Here is a 20,677-nt window from a genome sequence, read left to right as displayed (position 1 = left end):
AGAGGACTGTTATAGGCTTAATACTACTGGCTACGCTTGGTCGTAAAGTTTTGTACCCTTGACATGAGCTTGTTATTGTTCCACTCAAAAAGTTTTCCTCATGTCTGTAAAACGGCCGATCTAAGGCACCGGTCTCTATATTTTTGTTCTTTTAGGTCTGTGCCGATTATTCAAATATTCAGATATTCGATCAAATATAGAACATTCGTAAATGAGATGAAATATTTGGGGTGAAAATCTCAATGAAATTTCAAACGAGAAAAATTCACTTATTGGTTACAAAAAAATAGCCTCTGAACGCATATTCGAAGGTGTTACGAGTAAACCTCAAGATTGCACATGCACATGCTCAACAGTAGTAAAATTATTTTTTCCTCCATTTTTTCTTCACTTTGGATAAAAATATATGCATATGTATTTTTTCTACATCCATAGGAATTTGCACAACTTAATATTTGGATATTTAATTATATGGCACGCTGAATATTTCCCAGTACCTCGCGTAACCAGGTCACGAGTATTCCATTTGTGCACGACACGTGCGCGTTTCATCTCGATAGTAAACTGCCACGTTAAAATGCTCTGTGGCGTCTGCGTTTTGAGCTGACCTTTTCAGAAACAATGACAGAGGTGCTAGGATAAAATGAAATGTTCCAAAAATCCGCATCCTATTCTAGCCAGGCTTTTTCCCTTCTTCTGGTTTCATGGAAAACATGATTGAAATGAAACCTTTTGAATTTCAAAACGGAAAATATGTGTGACGACCATTTTTCAACCTACTAGTCGATTTGCTCTAGTAACCTGTGCAAAGAACATATCTTTAATACCATGGTTGGGACAAGATTGTCGTTCGAAGTTGCCCCACAGTTCAGTAAGATATTAGCGTGAGATCAGTTCATATAAGGCCAGAAAGTCAAAAGGAAACAATTTCGTGTTGACAGTGTGTAATTTTGGTTTTATTGCTTTTGAAACGATCATTAAATTGCAGTTTTAATCTGACAACATACATAAATTTCCTGTTCAGTGAAATGCAGTAAATTGTTTAAAATTAAGCCAACGTGCAGTTTTTTCAAGAATTAAATTTAAAAAAACGCTCAGACAGTTATTTCGTGTGCCTACTTGCACCACATGCACTACATTGTGGCACTACTCAAACAGCATCGATGTGAAATTCATGTAAATTTCATGTGTTTAACGGGGGTACTTCAACGCTGAAATCCTCCTCACTCTGTGTAATCTATCGCAGTTGTGTTTGAGTTAAGTGCATTGCAACTTGCGTACCTCCCTTTATTCCTAGAATTCATGTTGACAAACGGAGACTTCACACTGTGTATGTGAAGGTGGGACCTCCATGGGTCATTTCTGTAAACAGGTAGCAATAACTAACATTTGGCTTCAGCTTATTTATACATCCCTGTCATTATCTGTCCCAACAACGCATGAAAGTCTCTGATATCCTTGCTGACATCATGCAAAGTTCATTGTCACTTTTTTATAACATAATAAATACAGCATTTTACAAATTTTAATCCCGTTGTACAGCACATGTTAACAATACTTCCTGGCATATGCATATGTTTACAGGAATGATTAATCGATATAATGTCAAGCACACTCGGAAAGGGCCAAGGGCTTCGGACCCTTCTGGCATCACCCCACTTGACATAAATGTGAACTCTTCAAAACTTTAGATCCCTTACATTTTTACTCACAGTTAGAAATGTTATAGACGTTTTTTGGTGAATTTAATAAAATCTTCTAGCGCCTGGTCCGCCGATGGTGATGCAAAAACTCCGTTGGTAGGGTTGAACATGGAGTGAAAGCCGTTCTTGTAATGCTTCCAAGTGACTGGTACTCCAGCCTTTTCCAGTCGCTTGGCGTACATAATGCCGTCATCCCTCAAGACGTCATACCCAGCAGTCAGGATGTAAGCCTCTGGGAGTCCTCTCAGGTCTTCTCGCATGAGAGGAGCGTAGTCTGGATCCAGGAGAACTTCCCTGATCTCGTCGTAGATTTCTTCGTTCCCGAAGTCCGTTGAGGGCGTTACATAACCCGTCTGCTTGAACTCATCTGGAATGAGATCATGGGAAAGGCACTTTCTGATCAAGGGAGAACCTTTGGCTTCTGCCGTAGTGTGTTGATTTGCTGACATTGGTGTCTTCAGCGGGTTCCTGTTACCGAGGTACATCGCCCAAAACTCAGCCATTCTCATCCGGTCAAGAATCACCGTGAAGTGTTCTCCGTTCTGCTGGTAGGAAGGTGTCTGGAAGTCGAAGGCTTGGAGACAAGGATAGATCAGAACCTGCATCCTAAGCTTCGGCAGGTCCTTGTACTGTGGCATGAAGGTCAACCTCTGAGCGACGGCAGCAGCTAGATTTCCGCCTGCACTGTCTCCCATAATGGCCACTCTGGTTGGGTCAACGTTGAAGTCTTCAAGATGTTGAAGGAAACCGACAGTAGCTGCCGTGCAATCATTTATGGCGATAGGAAATACGTGCTGTGGGGCCACCCGGTATCTTTGACAAAATAAGCAAAGGGAAAGGTCGGTGGATGGGGCTCACCTGTGCCCATGGCAAAATTCAACAATATCACTTTATTTGTCTTTGGGCGAGCTTTTTTTAGATTACAAAGTTGCCTTTTTTGTAACCCTGTATAATTTTGATGTTGGATGATTGTTGTATACATGTCATGTTTTGCCTGGTAAGTTATCCTATGTTTTGCCTCATATTGAATTATTCGCAATTTACATCCTTTCATTAATTTTGAATTACTTTTCTCTTAATTTTGAAAATAACTTCACTTACTTTTCGTGCAAATTCCCTATGCTTTTCTCGACACCATTGAAGTTGACACCAATGAAATTCGCCGAACCCTTTTCCTGAACAAATTACTCGTGACTCTGTCAATATCAATTATATTTAGTTCAAGGTTGATGTAAAAAGCCTCATTTCAATATTTTCTCTCATTCTCGCCATGAATGAGGCATCTAGTGTCATCTTCAAAAAATATAGAGCACAGCCAAATACTTACTCAACCGAAACGACCACTGCGTCTAAACCGCTTGCTATCTCAGCCGTCAGAGGGTGGAATAAATCTGTGTATAATAAACAGGAATGCAAACAATGAAACAGTCTTGATTCCTCTATTTGACTGATGCCCATTTGTTTGTCAACAGTATGCCTCCTGTTCTGCGCAATTGTCCTCAATTTGGGCTCAATTTGTCCTCAATTTGGGCTCCACTGTCTCCATATAACTGGGGGGGGGTAGTAACGAACGAAATCTACAGTCTTTCTGTGATTACAAGGGCACTCTCTATCTGAAAATGTTTAGTGGCGGAATGTATAATCCATGTGTCTTCGCTCACAAAATCGTGACCCATCCTAAAATGAGGTTTTTTTTTCATTGACGGTGTACTACACGTATTTTGTTGAATCTTTCTTCGACGCCTCCTCCATTTTCAATGTAATGCAACCTCACAACATATATTTTTAAATCAAACTCTCCAGGTTCCAAATTTGGTTGGATAGGCCAACATAGGCAATGGGATACGCCGTGCTATAGCCGCGTCAAATTCAAATAATAAGGCACAGGAAGCTCTAGTATGCCGCAGTAATCAGTGTTCTGAACGACAGTGGCAGGACGCTGCTCTATTAAGTTTAGAGCAACCAGTGACGTAGCCGGGGCTTGGGGAAAATGGCCCTAAGCTTGGGGAAAATGGCCCTAAGGGGGCTGTCCCCCGCCCCCTTTCCGGGAAGAGCCTGGTTAGCGTAGTCAAGTGGAACGACGAGGGGGCAACTGACCTCCCCCCCACCCCGAGGAACTTTGCCTCCCCCAGCCTGGCTGATGGGCCATTGAGGGCAACTGCATGCTGTATTGCGACACTCCTGCTAATTTCGAACTTCGGTATGTCAGTAGCACTGCATATAGAGGCCTCAGAAGGGAGAAAAATCACCCTTCGAGTAAAAAGGACATTATTTTGAATTAAAAGACTGATTACTAAATTAGACCTTGTCCACAAACCTTACCACGTGGAAACATGGCAATTCACTTCGAGCAGGGACCCATAATTATACAGGAATTTGATCAGTAACTCCATTGCAATTCAAGGGCCAGGAATTTAAATGACTAAATGTACTCAAGACTGACCCACACTTCCAAGGGTCCAGCCTCCACCGTGAATAAAGACAATGGCTGGGCGTTTGCCCGCTTCCTTGCTGTCCTGTTTGTCGGCAAAGACCCGCACAGGGACCCCGCCGAAGGTCGTGTCCGTGAAGGTGACATTCGGGCCAAGGGATCTGTGGACATCGTTGATGACTGCGACGAACCAGGCGCGTACTCCGTCTGGGATGAAAGTTGCAAAGTACGATTCCAGGGGTGCCAGGCGGCAGTGCTATGGGATTTGAGGGATTTAGATCCATAAGTTGAGGAGAGAGTCTGTCAGTGATTAGTATTTGTGAATTTCACTTCGGACTTCGAAATCCGCAGAGTCCGCCCAGCTATACTTAGATTTTATCGTTGTGAAACTGTCGGTTTTCATAAATGCGACTTGTGTCTCGTAGGTACGACTTATAACTTACACATGTACGTATGACCGAGGGAAGTTTCTCCATGTCCCCAAGATACTTTCCTAGTTTCAATCTGGAGATTGTCTCCAGATTGGCAGTTTCAAGGTATGCACACTGCCTGGTCTCAACCCAAGAGGTATCTTTATTCTACGCTGGGCACGCACTAGCACTTACCATCTTGAAAATTTGAGTCAGAATTTTCAGTCTCCATGGAATTTCAATATTTTCTGGCGTTGGCTCAAAGGCTGTATACAAAGCTAGCCCGGCCAAACACACGATGAGTAGATGTCTGATTTTGGCCATGACTTTATCGCTGTCTTGAAATAAAGTGAGAAGAGAAAATAGATGTTAAAAGTTTGACAGCCCCAGAAAAGTGTATATATTAAAAAAATGCAATAAATACATGTACTTTACAATTTCATAAATATGTGCAGCTTTACAAATGGCGACAAAGCAAAAAAATTCACGAAATAAAAACCTCAAAAATGTTCGATTCATCTTTCAAATCTTGTTGCAATGGCTGATTACGTTAGTTGGCCTAAACATATATACTGACCTAGTGGCTTTACTGAACCGTTGGGTTGAAGCTTTACATGTAATCCCGTTACTGTAAGATCAGGTGCGAGGATTCTTGTTGCCAGCCGTCGCAGCATGCACGACACATCCAATGAATCAAAGAGAGCTCAGAGTCATAATTGGAATCAACTGTGTATCGTCCCAGGCGCGTAACAGTGAGTCGGTCACTACCCGTATTTTTTAGCTGCCACAAGTGGTCTTGGCCATGTACTGAACTTTTTCAGTACCGGACAAACGTACGTGCATGTATACATACAAGCCTACGTTGGATGTTTCCAAAATGGATGCGGGTCAAACATCCATTTACAAATACCGGATTCAATCGTTGTGTCCGCTTTGAATAACATCAAAGATCGCAGGTACACAACACCCACACACACAACACAGATCATCTACGGTCTCGCCCGCGTTCGGGTTCCAGTTTGTTGAGATCGTTCACGGCCCACTGAGCAGGCGTGCTCAAAGACCACTGACCGCAATGGACGTTTTCATCAACCTTGTTAGGCCGTTACCCACTTGTGGCTAGGTCACGAGCTTGCATGGAAATAACTCACCAAAGTAATACAGTCCCCCGCAGCCATGTGATCACATCATGGAAGGGGAATATGCCCTCTGCACACACAAAATGAACACTCATTCCTTTAAAGGGAAAATTTAGTGAGATCCATTATCTAAAATGAAGGCATTTTCAATGCAACCCACCTTTGCGGTTGAAGGTAAAAGCAAACACACAAACATGAACAAAAATAAATATACAAAAAGCGGAAATGCGTGCACCGCTTCTGGCTTCATGGCACTTTAAAAAACATTTTCTGCTGGTACAAGCTGTAATTTCCAAGATCTATACTTTATATGCTAATGTTTACCTTGAACCTATACGTCCACTGCTTGCATGCCAAGTGACCCCGCCTACTAGGCACTGCATTATTGGAAGATATTAGCATTCTTTTGTAGCTGTAGGTTCGAAACACACTTATACGCACCCTTACAAAAACATTGTAAATCGGACAGAAATAGTGCCGCCTGATGACTCAAAGAAAAAGAGGTTCAAGATTATGACTGCATGAACAACTTTATTTTCAATTCCACGAGTGTTAGCCAACCCAGTTCTTCCTTTCCCCCACCTCCCCTTGCCCCTCAAATAGGAGTCACTAGTCTCCAAGACGATCAAATTTGTATATAGCAGCTCACCTCTATGCAACATAGGCCTAAAGGTTGGGGGTTTTATGAGCCAAAAACCCCGAGTTGGAGTCACAAGTAACTAAATCATGATTTTTAGAAATATTTTTCCAATCGGTCCTGATTTATGGCATCTCTTATTATAAACAAAGCGTGGGCAAGCAAAATAGTAATGAGACGTCTGCGCAGAAAAAAATAGATATTCAATGATTTGAGTGTTTCTCCGATCCCGATGCAGCTGATACGCATCCATTATCGGTACTTCATCTTGGCTGGGTTACATTGGCGCATTTGGCGCTAGATGATGTGATCCTTATCTCTGAACGTGGGACAAAGTCTTCGGAAACAGTGACTTAGTGAACCCAGTAAACAGAATGAAATTCCTGATTCTTCCTGACCTATGTCAAACGCATCGAGGCAGGATATATTACTTGTTTTGAGATCACTTTCTCGATTAGACATTAGGAAGCGCCTTTTTGTACTGTTATAATGCTTCAACCAGATTATAAATAATCAAGAAAAAAGACAAATATGAGTAAAGATATCCAGTTTGTGTCAACCTCTGCTATATAGCTGTACAAGTTGTAGTTCATGGTATCAGCGAAAATGTCTATGACGTCCTCTTCGGCACTCTTGCTTTTACTGTTTCCAGCTTGTTTGAAGAGTAAATTTGATGCACATTGCGCAATTGGCTGACTTTTACATTCAAATGAATTACAAGTGACTTCCTCCATTCATATGACACAACTTTATTTGAGAAACTGAATGATAAGTGCGCTTTGGCAACCAGCATCTGGTGCGCATGAATTAGAACAGAAACCTCTACTTCTCTTTGTAGTCGTCTGACCACTCGAACATCGATTTGCCAAGCAAAGGGTTCGAAGTTAGAAAAGTCGGAGATGCCTGCACGAGTTACACTCGAAGATTTCATCTACTCACGCAGACAGACAAATCTGTGGATGATTACCTCCAAATAAAAAGTAAGCCTCGTAGTAGTTTGTTCTGATAATTTATCAAGAATTGTTATTCAGTTTACTTTGTTGCTACAACTAAATATTCATCACAGACTCCTCCCTGCAAATTCGAAGAAATCTGCCACTGCCACATCGCCTGATGGCGACGTCAATGGCCCATTCTTGGTACTAAACATCGCGTGGAATCCCTTCTCGTAGTGCTTCCAAGTGACCGGCACTCCAGCCTTCTCCAGTCGCTTGGCGTACATGATGCCGTCATCCCTCAAGACATCATACTCAGCAGTCAGGATGTACGCCTCTGGGAGTCCTCTCAGGTCTTCTCGCATGAGAGGAGCGTAGTCTGGATCTAAGAGAACTCCTTTGATGTCGTTGTAAATACCTTCATCCCCGAAGTCGGTTGAAGGCGCTAAGTAACCTCTCTTCTTAAACTCATCCGGAATGAGATCATGGGACAGGCATTTTTTCACCAAGGGGGATCCCTTCGCCTTTACCGAAGTGTGCTTGTTTGAGGTCATCTGATGCTTCAGAGATGGTCTGTTGTTTAGATACACGGCCCAACATTCTGCCATAATATTTATATCTATCACAACAGTCAAAAGGTTTCTGTTTTGCTGATAGGAAGGTGTCTGGAAGTCGAAAGCTTGCAGACAAGGATACAGCAGGATCTGCATCTTAAGCTTAGGCAACTCCTTATATTTTGGGTCGAAGGCCAATCTCTGCGATACAGCGGCTGCTAGATTTCCGCCCGCACTTTCTCCCATGACAGCTACTCTGGCCGGGTCGACATTAAACTCTTGCAGACACTGCAGGAAGCTTACGGTTGCCTTCGTACAATCATCTATACTTGAAGGGAAGAGGTACTTGGGCGTGAGACGATATCTGTGCCATTTAAGAGGTAGAACAAGTTTATATGTAACTAGCTTGGAAAAAACAAATCCAATGATAATATTTAACTCTTGACTTTTTATGATAGACACAGCAAATAATGTTCACTGGCGTCGGCAGGCTTTTCTCGTGGTGGGCAAGACGGGGGCACGAGATTCAGTTGACCCATTTCGCACACTTGGCTAACGGTAGCCATAGGCTATTTTCATGGGGGCAAGAAGGAGTAAGAAGTTCCCAGAGGGGGCACTTGCCACCCTCTAACCCCCCCCCCCCAGCTATGCCACTGTCAAAATTGTACTTACTCTACAGAGACGACCACGGCATCTAAAGTTCTCGCCATTTCTGCCGTCACTGAGTGGGCCATATCTGCCAACAAATTAATGTATGCACTTTTAAACATTAACCTAATACAAATTGTAAAGACTCAAAGAAGCAGAACAGTTATATTACCTGTTCAAATTGCCGATGGAGCGATGAACGCTTAAAAAACACTGTATGAGACCATTGTGCTCACCAAATTTTCACTCTTTCAGTGTTTCATGCACTCACCAACGTGACCGTACCTCCAGCCTCCTCCGTGAAAATAAACGATCCCTGGGCGTTTACATGCATTCTTCCCCATCTGCTCGTCGGAGTAGACGCGTACCGGCACTCCGTCAAACGTGGTGTCGGCGTAAGGAACGTTTGGTCCAGCAGCCCTCATGCTTTCTCGGGAGCCCTTGTCGAAAATTTTCTTTAGTATCTTCGGAGTGTAGGGCTCAAGGGCAACACCCTGCGGTTATAAACGCATTAAAAACTGTGACAGTCGACCGAATATTTTCTTTATGAAAATTTAATATGCAGACGTAATTCCGCACAACACAGTTCTGTCCTACCATTCTACATTCATTCGTGTTGCTCTCGGATTTTTGGGACGACTGTATAAGTAATATTAAGGAGATACTTGTAATTATTTAATGATGCATCCAAAGTATGATTCATACGTAGTCATGTCCAACCTTAAGTCACTACATTGATTATAAAAAGGGCAGGCGACTGTTGAAAAAGAAATCAGACTTGCAAAATGCCTCTTCAACACTGTAATATGTTGGTCAAACAATGTTGGGTATTTGTTATTTGCCGACCTGGGTTAAAGTTGTAACACTGTTGGTCAATTTCCATCACATACTAAAAGTACTGTTGCTACACCTCGTGATTTGGGGGGGGAAGCTTTTGCTTAGTTACATAAGAGATGTCTAGCAACAACGCACTCTTTCAGAGACAGTGGTCGCTATGCAATAGCTTGCCCCGAATCGCACTATGAACATCCAACAAAAGAAGTACGGTGTACTAACAATGGACGCTCATTGTTAATGCACTGTGTTTCTGTTGTTAGTTCGTAGTGTCACGAAGTATAGCAACAGTCTGGGGAATTCAAATTGTTACGTTTATGTGCAAGTAGATAACTCAGTGTGCCAGATTTTATTCAAATTTAACTAGCAAATGGCTTATAGTCAGTGAAACGTGTTATCTTGAAAAATACGCACCGCCTTCATAAACCAAAGGACTTGGATTTCAGTCAAGAGCTGTAAATGATATCGCGTTTAGAACTTGTGCATTCTAAAAACACCAGGGTCATGCCCAATGGGATCCAATTCTGGAGTCAATCTCACCTTGGAGTTTTTAGAATGCCTGTATGCAAAAAAACACCAATGAGTAACCTAACGTGGTCAGATCTCGGTCAATATTCCGGTTTACCAGTACATTATTTTGTTAATGCTTGTACATACCACCATTATCAGCATGGTGAAAAGTTTCAACCTCCAAGGGGATTCAATTCCTGCCGGCACGGGTTGAAGAGCCGCGATCAGGAGACTTCTTATTATGGCAAGGATGCTACACATTTTACTATATCTGTCTTAAAGAACAATGAAAAGGCCAATTCATTAATATACGGGTATACCACGCCAATTATCACAACCACAAGATATGAGGGCGATGAGGGTAAGTATGATTTGGGAATATCTGTGAAATGATGAATACACAAACCCATTCGCGCAAAACGTATCGTAGGCATTTTCAGCAGTCAAAATGTGCACCTTCAACATTTATGTACCATAGATTTGTTGTGAGGATTTTTTTTTCGTTTCACCCGGTTTCATTTTCTTCGTCCTTTCTTTTTGTCGTGCATGGGGACTCATTTAACCCTGTCCTCCACCGGTGCTCAAGATACTGCGACACTTCCTGTACTTGGCCGGCGATTGGTGTCCTGTCTCCTCTCCTTATTGACGGCTACGACGGAAGATGACAGGCTGTGAAGTCAGGAGTGAGCATGCATCATGTCGTTTCATCTGTGTCCTTTCTCTATGGTCGTTCTTAATGCGCGCGCCCTGACTCTGTATTCGCGTAGACTGTTACCAGGTAGTGCACTCAGATTTATGTACATGTTATGATTCCCCCTAACATAACCATGTAAAGCCGTTTACCTGCCTACAAATTGACAAAATGCACTCAATTCCACTTCATCCAGCACCGCTGGATGAAAAGGAATTGAGTGGTGAGTGGCAGGGTACTCTGTAGTGACTCATTATTTGACAAGTAAACTAGAACATTGAGGAATTAAATACAGACTTACGTGGTTGGCAGTTACACCAATAGCCGTATACTAAGTTGTGGCGTATGGTAACTAGTCCTCAGTACACGATGAATCTCAACTTCTCAAGGTCTGTTGCACAAGCTTCTTTGCTCTTTGAAGCAAATGTTTGAAATTAAGAGGTGCATGCTCATCAGAAGACCTGAACTATCAGGAAAGATTAAATCTAGCCCACCTGGCCAGTTTTTATGTCAAGTATCGGGACAGTACAATGTACACGACTCGCCGTCGTTGTGTACACAGACGGATTGCTGTACAGAGTTGACAGTGCGTCAAGTGGAAAAGGTTCAAAGATTATAAGGTTCATATACTGGACTTCAATCAAGTCGTACATGTCTTGATGGAGGCTTTCACCGTACAGGTCTTAGGCCAGAGCTGCGTGTATGTGAGTTCGTTTCTGCATTCAATTGGGGACAATGAACAATAGAAGACAGTAAGGTCCCCGATTGACAGAGGGTTCCCGATTGACAACTGTGTACAAAACATATGGGTGGTCTTCTAAAAAAAAGTACTAGCAAAAGAGGAACAATAGGGGTCCCCGGTTGCAGGCAAATACACACTTTCATGTGTGTGTGTGTGGTTTCGGGGGGGGACTACACAAATCCGGGGGACACACCATATACAGTACGCTCTTGCTGGAAAATCGTTTTCTTGCCATTCTTCAGAGGAACCTGGCAAGAGGAACTGTAGGGTACAGTCCACTCATTCAAGCCCCATTGAAAACAGAGTAAAATCAGCACTGTTCAGGGCCCATAACATGCTAGCCAACATGCCTGAGATTTCTGAAACACCAATGAAATTCTTGTCTGGTCACTTATCTTTCAATTTCTTTTCAAGTCTTTGTGAGTTAACCAGTTACATTTTTGATTATTGCCACAAAACAAAATCACCCCCAAAAAGTGATTTTTCCGAAGTCTGATTGCAGCCATTTTTCAAGTGGCAACCCTCGGGCACTTAGGACCATTTTTCAACAGTAGTTTTTAGCCTGAGCCCTTCTGCTCTCATTTGAAAGTTCAAAGACTCAGGGAGTTGGTCCTGGCAAGGATTTACACAATCTCACCAATTTGGGGTTTCAAACAATCTCCTTTTTCAAAAGATACTGTGGGGGCACTTTTAATGCCAATGAGCTGTCCAGAAACTCTCACTTGATCTTATCTGCATCCTGTATGGAGAGTAAAGCCAACTTCACAACTTGTAAACCAAAATGGCTGCTCGTTATTGTGTCTGCAGTATACAGCATGCAGCTATTGAATGCTAATGTACACTGACGCATAACATGCCGTTTTGGCTCCAACAATTGAGGGGTGCATCCTAAAAATAAGTTCCCATAGGTACTAAGGATAGATCCTTATATTTCAAAATTATTTTTAAAATACTCTCAACTCCCACAGGTATCCAAACTGGACAGCAAGATGATGTTCAACATGTCCTTTTTCATTTTCCTTTCAATTTTTAGAGGGTTGACCGATGAATATTTAAGAAATTCTCACCCAAAGCAGACCACCCCTGAAAAAAATGCAATTTCACTGCCCGGAAAGTATAGCCATTTTAAAAATGCATCCTTCGGCAAAACGGCTAAGTAGTGCCACTTTCGGACGTGACTGCATCAAAATTTCTCAGAATTGGAAGCTCTGAGTCCATGCTAGAGGCTGCCCAATTTCATGTTTCTCAGGACTCTCTAATGTAGAATATTTTGAGTGGATAACCTTTATTACTGAGCTCGGCCGACAACTATTTGCCGGGGTGCACCCTGAGACACCCATGTGGCAATCAGATTATACATCATTAACTGCGCTGGCAGCGCACTCTCACGCACATTTTTTTTCAACGCGCATGTGCATTTGGCAAATCTCTGCACCTTATTGGTCGAACAGGCATGTGACATGCGGACCACCTGTCCACGAGCGTTGTGCCATTGCACTAATAGCTTCTAACGCTAGTTGTCGAATTGCACCATGACTATATATCATAAAGCTCTGGACTGGTCCCCGTCCCTATTATATAGGTGCTGGTAGCTTGCTGCTGTTTCACGTATGCGATTAGACCTGCTAATTTGGATGCTGAATATTTACGTTTTGGTCAGGCCAATAGTAATGCTTTAACATGAAATACGTTTCAGCGGGAAGGCAAATTAAACACAAGTACGTATCCTTGTTAAGCCTGTGGACAGGTGATCACAGCGTGGTAATTTATTTTTCAATAATTATCATCTATAGCCGAAATCATTTTACGGCAATTCAAATCAGTAGTTATTGTGTTTAATTTTAGATAAACAAACAATTTATGGTGAAGTTAGTTTCAATAACAAAGAAGAAAAAGCAAAATATGCTATCAGCTCCTACTTGATTTGTTCATTGAATAGGCATTATTTCCTCATTTACATATACCCGGCAGGATTCTGCCGGATTCATTACCCGCTACCGGTCCCTACGTCATGTATGTTCATACCCCTCATTGGCGCGCATGTGTACAGAATCCCACTACGGTCAGAAGCGGGTAAAATGGCTCTTGACTCAGGCAGGTGGATCCCGATGCCACGGTAATCAATCAATATCAATCTCGGATATTTGTTTGCCCTTCATTTCCATACCGATTGGAATTTAGACACTCAAAGTCCCTTTTGCTAACTTGCACACTATAAAAATCTATGTTCTGCCTAATTTTTGCCCGTCTTTGTCACGTACCTCTAAAGCAAGAAAGTCAGAAGTTGGAACTAGAACCAACATTTAAGAAAGCTTCTCATTTTTGCCAGGTTTTCCCAGCATTTCTCTAATTGTGAATGGTGAGGAATATCATGAACACTCTAATAAGAAAGTATCATGCAAGAAGGAAACCGTGTGATTGAGAACGGAAAGGTTTTGTTTGTGCTGGGCAGTTTCACATCATTGTACGTATTATTGCCATGCAGTAAGAGTCAACTCGTACCGAAAAGCACTCGTATCCAGTGTATGTGTACGCCATGCCCAAAATCCGGACATCTTTTTTGACCGCTGTCCGACACAGTGCGGAAATTTGAATCCGCATGAAAAACGAACCGCATTTCAGACAAATGGCTCTCGATCTTGGAGAAATGAACTGATGGATACAAATGATTCATCAGTCTTGCAGATGGTATCACCAATGATCTGAGGGGAATTCGACAAAAGTGTAAAAAACAGGCACTTCCGTGGTAAAAAAAAATGACGAAAATGGGTCCCAGTGAAAAATGAAGTGCATTTCAAAAGGGTTTCTTCCAACGTGTAGAAAGTAATAAACTGTTTTGTTCATAGGAGTTACTAGTCTTTCATTATGGCATCAAAGTTATCTGAAGGTAAACCCGGCAAAATTGTGAAAATTAGACACAAAGTTATTTATCAAAGAAAAAAAAGATGAGTATTTCATAATTATCCTTTGTCGTAAAACTGACATTTTCCACTTCTTTGATTAGGCCTGTTTTCTTGAAAGATGTCTTACAAGCAGGTATTAGATATCACCATTTGATAGATTCTTGGCAATTTATTCCCACATGAGGTGTTCAAGGGAAATGGCGACAGAAATCCTTCACATGGGTCACCACCGATATGTGTCGTCCACAAGTTTTGAATAATTTCTCGGCCGACGACCCATTGTCATTATTGCGCATGCGCGAATATACAACAAAATGCACGCACAGTCTATGGGTGCACCCTCGAAAAAAAAGCCAGAATTATGTCCGCCAAGCTCATTACTAAAACTCATACACTCAAAATATTCTATATTAGAGAGTCCTGAGAGCCATGAAATTGAAGAATTGTAAAAAATAATGCATTGAACCTCTGGCCTGGACTTTGGGCTTCTAATTCTGAGCAATTTGGGTGCAATCGGGTCCGAATGTGGCACTGTTTGGTCGTTTTGCAGAGGGATAGTTTCCAAAATGGCTTTTTTTCTGGGCGGGGACATTTTCTTTATTTTAGGGGCAGTCTTCTTGTGCTAAAAATTTCATTGGTTAACCCCAAATACATTGAAAGGAAAATGAAAGGGAACATGTCGATCGTCGTTTTCTGTGTAGCCAGAACACCTGTGAGAGTTGTATTTTTGAAATAATTGTGAAGTATGGAGGTTTGTCACTGCTGTCTATGGGGTTTTTATTCTACTCCGAACGTACGTGACGTTCATAGTACATCTGTAAAACGTCTGGAGACTAGTACGGGATGGTACCCAATCTACTCTGTCTTAATCAAAGCGAAAGTGCCCTCATTTGTCGTGAAAAGTATATAAACCATGATTCAAAATGCATTCCACTTAGTCTTTGTTAGGTAGTTTTCGTGCAAGAGTAAAATTTTGCACGAATACTTTTAAGATTGAAATTCCTCAATCAATGGCCCTTTCTTCTGAAACAAGAACAATAAGAGTGAAATACTCAAATTAGTTTTTACAAGTCAGCAACTATTCTCAACTGTATTCTGGATCAATATACTGTTTGATTCGAGATATATGCTGTTTTGGGCACGAGTAACACCTGGAGTACAGTTTCACCATCAAAGATGCACCATTAACTCTTGTCAGCCCAAAGCCTGGGCAGTGCAGCCGAGCGTTGAATGCCGGTGCCTTAGGTGACTGATAACTTGCTTGGCTAACATAACTTTGCCCCGTATCATAGGGTTTATTTGCAGTTTAAAATCTGCTTGGAGCTAATTGCGCATAGTATGCACATGTGTATACACGTGCCACTAAGTGAGACAGCAGTTTTTAATCAAAGTGCAGTTGGACGTTGAGTTGAATGTTGGATTGAAGCTGCGGGATTGGATGTCTACACGGTCATAATTATTCGGCGCTGGACTGAAGCTAAATAATGTAAGAAATTATATCCGTGACAACGAGATTACGATAGGGCATTTCATTTTGGTTATTATATTCTTAGTACTTTAGGTAAATCATTTTTTTCAATTGATTTGGTGTGGGCATTGCTTCCTCCAGACAGAGCATTTGCTGAGTCATGGGTGCGATACGAACGACACTCCTTGTCTGTTTGCTCGGGTCGGCTATCTACGTGTACCTCGAACCCATCCCTGATGCCATTGAGATACCGTGGAAGTTGAAGTTCTTGACTCACGTCGCTCGAATAGTAAGTTCATGTAAAATCGCAAAATAGCCACGGACGGATGATTGCCAACTGCATATTTTTCACTGCGTCTGTAGCCTTGCTGCGACGAGGCACCAGACGCACACTGAGACTTGCAACAATTCTCGCTCTCAATCGATACGCAAATTCTCCAGTGCTGTAAATACATTGTGCAATTATTCGCAGTGTAGTCTGGTTTTCAGACCAAAGAAAATCTCTTTTAGGCCGTTTTCCAATACTCAACTTCGGCTTCGTCTCAGGCTTTAACTAGCTGACGTTGAAGCTGTAAGCGCAGTAATTAGTTTAATAGAGCCACAAAACATCAAATAAGATGCAAGAGAGCCAGAACTTACAGGAATCCAATTTAATTTAATCCCTTCAGGCCCACAATCGGGGATTGGTTTTGGGAACGAAGCCTGAGACGGAGCCCAAGTCTAGTATTTGAAAAGGGCCTTAGACTAAATGTGAACTGAGGCTTGAACTATAGTGTCATCTAAAACAAAATGGAGTTTGATGAAAAAAAACTTTCAGAATCTTTTTTTTACGATCAGTATGAAATATTAACAATTAGGATATATTTACCCGCGGGATTATTTAACTCGGTTGTAGTTTTAACTGTCATAACAACTTATACATGTAATTTAAAAGAAATATATGTTACAAATAGGGAAATTTCTACTTGAACGGAAGTAAAAGTGACAAAGTGGCATCAATTAAGTAACAATTGATTAATAATGTCCCAAGGAGTTGATTCATATTTTCTTTAGTTTGAAAAAGCCGATCGTATTCATCCCATGCAAACACATCAGGATGGTCTCTAGAGCTTGACATAACGCACCACAATGATATTCGAATTCTCAGAATATGCGCCTGACGTCCATCATTCCGGAAGGTGTGAGCGCATGGGTCGGTTCTGTAATTTTAGAAGCCGGTAAGTCCACTGGCCCAAACGTATTCTACGAGGACACGACCTATGGTGGTGTACCTGTGCGGGTCTTCAACAACAAACAAGACGGGGAGAAAGCCGCCAAACGCCCGGCGATCCTTTACTACCACGGAGGGGGATGGACTTTCGGAAGCATAGGTGAGCGCATGGAAAATCAGGTTGGGTGTTAAAAATAATTTAAATAACCTCTGGTCAAGTGGGGCACATGAACAACCTTGTTTATTATGTATGTTGTTCGACAATTGTTCAATGTTATTGTACCTATTCCTCATCTGTGTGTCCAAACAACCTTGGTTTACACAAGGTTGTTCATATGCCCTGCTTGAACAGCGGCCGTTCGAGTTATTTTTTATAGTGCACGTTGACTTTGTAACAAGCATTCCTTTAGTTGATTTTTCCAAATTGTAAACTGAAGGTATTGGGTTTATACTTATTTCTTATGCTTGGCTGAAACTTGCTCTGACGACATGAGATTATTTGTCTCACTGTCTAGATATGTACCATCCTCTGACTGCTGAAATAGCGAAGGAAACGGGCTCGGTAGTCATTTCTGTTGAGTGAGTATTACCCCCGCTGGATGCACTTATTCGTTTTACTTTGTACTTCTTATTCGCAACGAGCTGGTGGCTTGAAATGAAGCATCTTGATAGAATGCCACTCGAGACAATTTATAATTAACACTGTGATTGATTGGGAGTACTTGTTTCAACATCGAGCTACACTAGGAATTCTAAGTGTTAAATAAGAGATACATCTCATATGGGATGGGAGATTATCGATTAAAGGAAATAACGCAGCATTCTCCAGTAACTGGACTTGTATGTTTTTGCCTCACTTTCATTTTTCGGGAATTGCATCCTTCAACTGATCATTCTCAATACTGCAGGTACCGGTTGGCACCAGAGCACATATTCCCTGCAGCCATTGATGACTGCACAGCAGCAACTGTCGGGTTCCTACAGCATCTTGAAGACTTCAACGTCGACCCAACCAGAGTGGCCATTATGGGAGACAGTGCAGGCGGAAATCTAGCTGCTGCCGTCGCTCAGAGGTTGACCTTTATGCCACAGTACAAGGACCTGCCGAAGCTGAGGATGCAGGTTCTGATTTATCCTTGTCTCCAAGCCTTTGACTTCCAGACACCTTCCTACCAGCAAAACGGAGACTACTTCACCGTTCTGCTTGATAAAATCATGATGGCAGATTTCTGGGCGGTGTATCTCAACAACAGACCTTCCTTGAAGATTCCGATGTCTGCAAACCGACACACTTCGGCGAAGATGAAGGGGTCCTCCTTAGTCAAAAAATGCCTGTCGCACGATCTCATTCCAGATGAGTTCAAGCAGACAGGTTATGATACACCTTGGACCGACTTTGGAGACAAAGGCATCTACGACGAGATCAAAGGAGTTCTCCTGAATCCAGATTTCGCTCCTCTCATGCGAGAAGACCTGAAAGGACTCCCGGAGGCGTACATCCTGACAGCAGAGTATGACGTCTTGAGGGATGACGGCATCATTTACGCAAAGCAACTGGAGAAGGCTGGAGTACCGGTCACTTGGAAGCACTACAAGAAGGGATTCCACGGGATGTTTTGCCAAAAGGACGGGCCATTTGCGTCGCCATCAGGGGGGTGTGCTACGGCAGATTTCTATGAATTCACCAAAAAATATCTGTGAACCTTCGGGTCACGTAAATCAAATGGAGGTATTTTGGGCTAGAGCAAATAAGTCCCATGGTAATGAAATAAGAGCGATATTCAAACAAATCTGTAGGCTGAAAGATGTATGCAAAATTTCGATTAAACTGCTTTGTCTATATTCGCTTATACCCAAGCAGGAAAGTTGTTTGAAATATAAGTATAAAACTATACGTTATTGACGAGAGTAATTGAGCCAGCTAGGTCACAAATGGAGAATAAAAAGTCACAGATGGTTGACAAAAGGGTTTATCGAAATGCACTGAAAACGTACTAATAACCGTTTACTGTGTAGTCTTCTTTCTTTGTCATGTCGGAACCGGCTATTTTGTGGCTAAGGCTTTTGACATTTACCCTCAGCGTGTTACCGTGGAGAGCCGGAGCCGTACGTGCCTTTAATGTGCAACTTTTTGTTTACACAAAACAAAAGGGATCCAAAAGATTTGTTAATAGACCATGCAGTTCACTAATAAGTTCTAATTTAGGTGTGTATGCGCATAAATAGCAAGTGGAGTCAAAAGGCTTGAGCGGCCCGTTGAAAATGTACCAGGGGCAGAAATTTCAATGTCATTTTCTCTCAGCTTCTGCACTTTCTTTCACTTTTGTCTCAGGAAAACATCTTAGATTATTATAGATGCATGCACATGTAAGTTACTAAAAGGATCTCATAATGCATCAAAATGAAAAAGTCTTTGCTTTCTCCCCGAGCGCACGAGGTCAACTGATATTAACAGGGCTCCTTGCCGACCATGTCCGATTAAATACTTTCGTACTGAAGGGTCCTGTTCATCACCCGTACTATGCTGAATCGCGGGATGAACGCAGGCGAATCACAGGATTTTCGCTACTTAGGCAACGTTGTCGACCGTGAATGATGGATGGTACCCAAACGTATCTCACAATTTGTTTTACAGCTCACACAGAACAAAACCCTACTGATTTCTTTCTACCACATGCTCTTCGAACGAACGAACGAACTACTTCAAGTTTTCATTTTGTTCTTTAAATAATCCTCTCACATCAGAAAGTAATATCTATAAAGATTTCAGATTTTTTCTTCTAGAGACAACGGTGAAAAAAGTGCAGAAGCTGATGAAATCAGAAAGATGAAAGCAGAAAATGACGTTGAAATTTGTACCCCTGTATATTTCCAATGGGCTGCTCAATCAAATTGCCCCCACTTGCCATTTAATATATATAATATAATATAATAAAGCATTTATAAGGCGCGCTATATCTGCAAAGCATTCAGAGGCGCCGGTCTAGGTGGAAAAATGAAAAATTCAATTGTGCATTCATAGTGAAAAAGCTTGTGAGAAGAAGAATGTTTTGAGATGAGGCTGAAATTGCTTGATGTCATGTTCTTGTCTTAGATGATCCGGGAGTGAGTTCCATAAGCGTGGTGCAATTGTAGAAAAAGCCCTGTCTCCGGCACTGGCCAGCCGAGTCCGGGGAACAACTAGGGTATTACTTGTTGACCTCAGACCCGGCCTGACAGAGCGGAGTTGCAGCATGTTTGCAAGATAAAGGGGACTAGAGCCGTGGAGTGTCTTGAATGTGAGGAGGATCTTGAACTGAATTCTGTATTTGATGGGTAACCAATGTAGTTTGTTGAGAATGGGAGTTATGTGAGCTGTTCTTTTGGTGCTCGTTAGAAGACGTGCGGCAGCGTTCTGTACAAGTTGCAAACGATGAATTGTACTGTGCGGAAGACCGGTGAGCAAGCTATTGCAAAAATCAAGTTTAGCAGTGATAAAGGCATGAATGAGTTGCTCTGCTGCGTGCTGAGAAAGTAAGTGTCTGATACTTGCTATTCTTCTTAGATGCATGTTTATAAGCACGCACGTGCACAAAAATTAGAATTTATTAGTGACTTGGTCGGTGGTATGCAAGTGATGGGCGTTATTCTACAGAATGGGGCTTGAAGGGAGCCTGGATGGCGTGTAGTTTACCTGGTGATTTATACCTTGGGATGATGTAGTTACACGTGTACATTGAAAAGTGGTCGCCACGTGTGTCGGTTGGCCCACTGCAATTTTTCGTGTTGACTGAGAGTTGCCCTGTTTGTGAGAGAACTCCAAAGAAAATGAGCTGTTTCCCTTTCTCTATTGCTCATATCAAAATCGTGCAGAGTCAATTTA

At 42.1% G+C, this 20,677-nt stretch overlaps 3 protein-coding genes across 8 annotated transcripts; 1 reads left to right on the top strand and 2 right to left on the bottom strand.

Annotated features, from left to right (window-relative positions):
* Window positions 1-927: 927 nt before the first annotated feature.
* On the bottom strand, window positions 928-6,042 carry LOC110985392 (arylacetamide deacetylase-like). Of its 3 annotated transcripts, none has more exons than XM_022246379.2 (6): window positions 5,697-6,042; window positions 5,122-5,230; window positions 4,740-4,882; window positions 4,147-4,390; window positions 3,031-3,094; window positions 928-2,516 (listed from the first exon to the last, which is right to left on the bottom strand). In XM_022246379.2, the coding sequence occupies exons 2-6, from the start codon at window positions 5,216-5,218 to the stop codon at window positions 1,724-1,726; spliced, it is 1,341 nt and encodes a 446-aa protein (XP_022102071.1). In that variant the 5' UTR covers window positions 5,219-5,230; window positions 5,697-6,042; the 3' UTR covers window positions 928-1,723. The 3 variants fall into 3 exon arrangements, with proteins under 3 accessions (XP_022102071.1, XP_087001688.1, XP_022102074.1); XM_087145562.1 differs by having other exon boundaries at window positions 4,740-4,878; XM_022246382.2 differs by having other exon boundaries at window positions 4,740-4,878; window positions 5,122-6,042.
* Window positions 6,043-7,053: 1,011 nt separating this feature from the next.
* On the bottom strand, window positions 7,054-11,079 carry LOC110985389 (neutral cholesterol ester hydrolase 1-like). 4 transcript variants are annotated; one of them, XM_022246374.2, is made up of 5 exons: window positions 10,794-11,079; window positions 9,949-10,076; window positions 8,729-8,951; window positions 8,482-8,545; window positions 7,054-8,173 (listed from the first exon to the last, which is right to left on the bottom strand). In XM_022246374.2, the coding sequence occupies exons 2-5, from the start codon at window positions 10,060-10,062 to the stop codon at window positions 7,381-7,383; spliced, it is 1,194 nt and encodes a 397-aa protein (XP_022102066.2). In that variant the 5' UTR covers window positions 10,063-10,076; window positions 10,794-11,079; the 3' UTR covers window positions 7,054-7,380. The 4 variants fall into 4 exon arrangements, with proteins under 4 accessions (XP_022102066.2, XP_022102065.2, XP_087001692.1 ...); XM_022246373.2 differs by having other exon boundaries at window positions 9,949-10,072; XM_087145566.1 differs by lacking the exon at window positions 10,794-11,079 and adding an exon at window positions 10,409-10,746.
* A 4,384-nt stretch (window positions 11,080-15,463) lies between these two features.
* LOC110985390 (neutral cholesterol ester hydrolase 1-like) lies at window positions 15,464-18,805 on the top strand. Its single transcript, XM_087145732.1, has 5 exons — window positions 15,464-15,623; window positions 15,747-15,894; window positions 16,753-16,975; window positions 17,331-17,394; window positions 17,724-18,805. Exons 2-5 carry the CDS (start codon window positions 15,766-15,768, stop codon window positions 18,514-18,516), a joined length of 1,209 nt encoding a protein of 402 aa, XP_087001858.1. The 5' UTR covers window positions 15,464-15,623; window positions 15,747-15,765; the 3' UTR covers window positions 18,517-18,805.
* Window positions 18,806-20,677: the final 1,872 nt, after the last annotated feature.

The sequence above is a fragment of the Acanthaster planci genome, linkage group LG14, assembly GCF_054643075.1.
Source record: "Acanthaster planci isolate LZ-2023a linkage group LG14, COTS_SCS, whole genome shotgun sequence".
Classification (NCBI taxonomy): Eukaryota; Metazoa; Echinodermata; class Asteroidea; order Valvatida; family Acanthasteridae; genus Acanthaster; species Acanthaster planci.
This window is presented reverse-complemented; position numbering and strand designations above follow the sequence as displayed.

Excerpts from the sequence above, each read along its gene's own strand:
- LOC110985392 (XM_022246379.2), bottom strand. The coding sequence starts at position 5,218 with ATGCTGCGACGGCTGGCAACAAGAATCCTCGCACCTGATCTTACAGTA. Across the intron at positions 4,391-4,739 it reads TGACTCAAATTTTCAAGATG|CACTGCCGCCTGGCACCCCT; the intron begins GTAAGTGCTAGT and ends CAAATCCCATAG. Across the intron at positions 2,517-3,030 it reads GCAGTGGTCGTTTCGGTTGA|ATACCGGGTGGCCCCACAGC; the intron begins GTAAGTATTTGG and ends ATTTTGTCAAAG.
- LOC110985389 (XM_022246374.2), bottom strand. The coding sequence starts at position 10,062 with ATGTGTAGCATCCTTGCCATAATAAGAAGTCTCCTGATCGCGGCTCTT. Across the intron at positions 8,952-9,948 it reads TCACCATGCTGATAATGGTG|GGTGTTGCCCTTGAGCCCTA; the intron begins GTATGTACAAGC and ends TTATAACCGCAG. Across the intron at positions 8,174-8,481 it reads GCCGTGGTCGTCTCTGTAGA|ATATCGTCTCACGCCCAAGT; the intron begins GTAAGTACAATT and ends TAAATGGCACAG.
- LOC110985390 (XM_087145732.1), top strand. The coding sequence starts at position 15,766 with ATGGGTGCGATACGAACGACACTCCTTGTCTGTTTGCTCGGGTCGGCT. Across the intron at positions 16,976-17,330 it reads ATGGACTTTCGGAAGCATAG|ATATGTACCATCCTCTGACT; the intron begins GTGAGCGCATGG and ends CTCACTGTCTAG. Across the intron at positions 17,395-17,723 it reads TCGGTAGTCATTTCTGTTGA|GTACCGGTTGGCACCAGAGC; the intron begins GTGAGTATTACC and ends TCAATACTGCAG.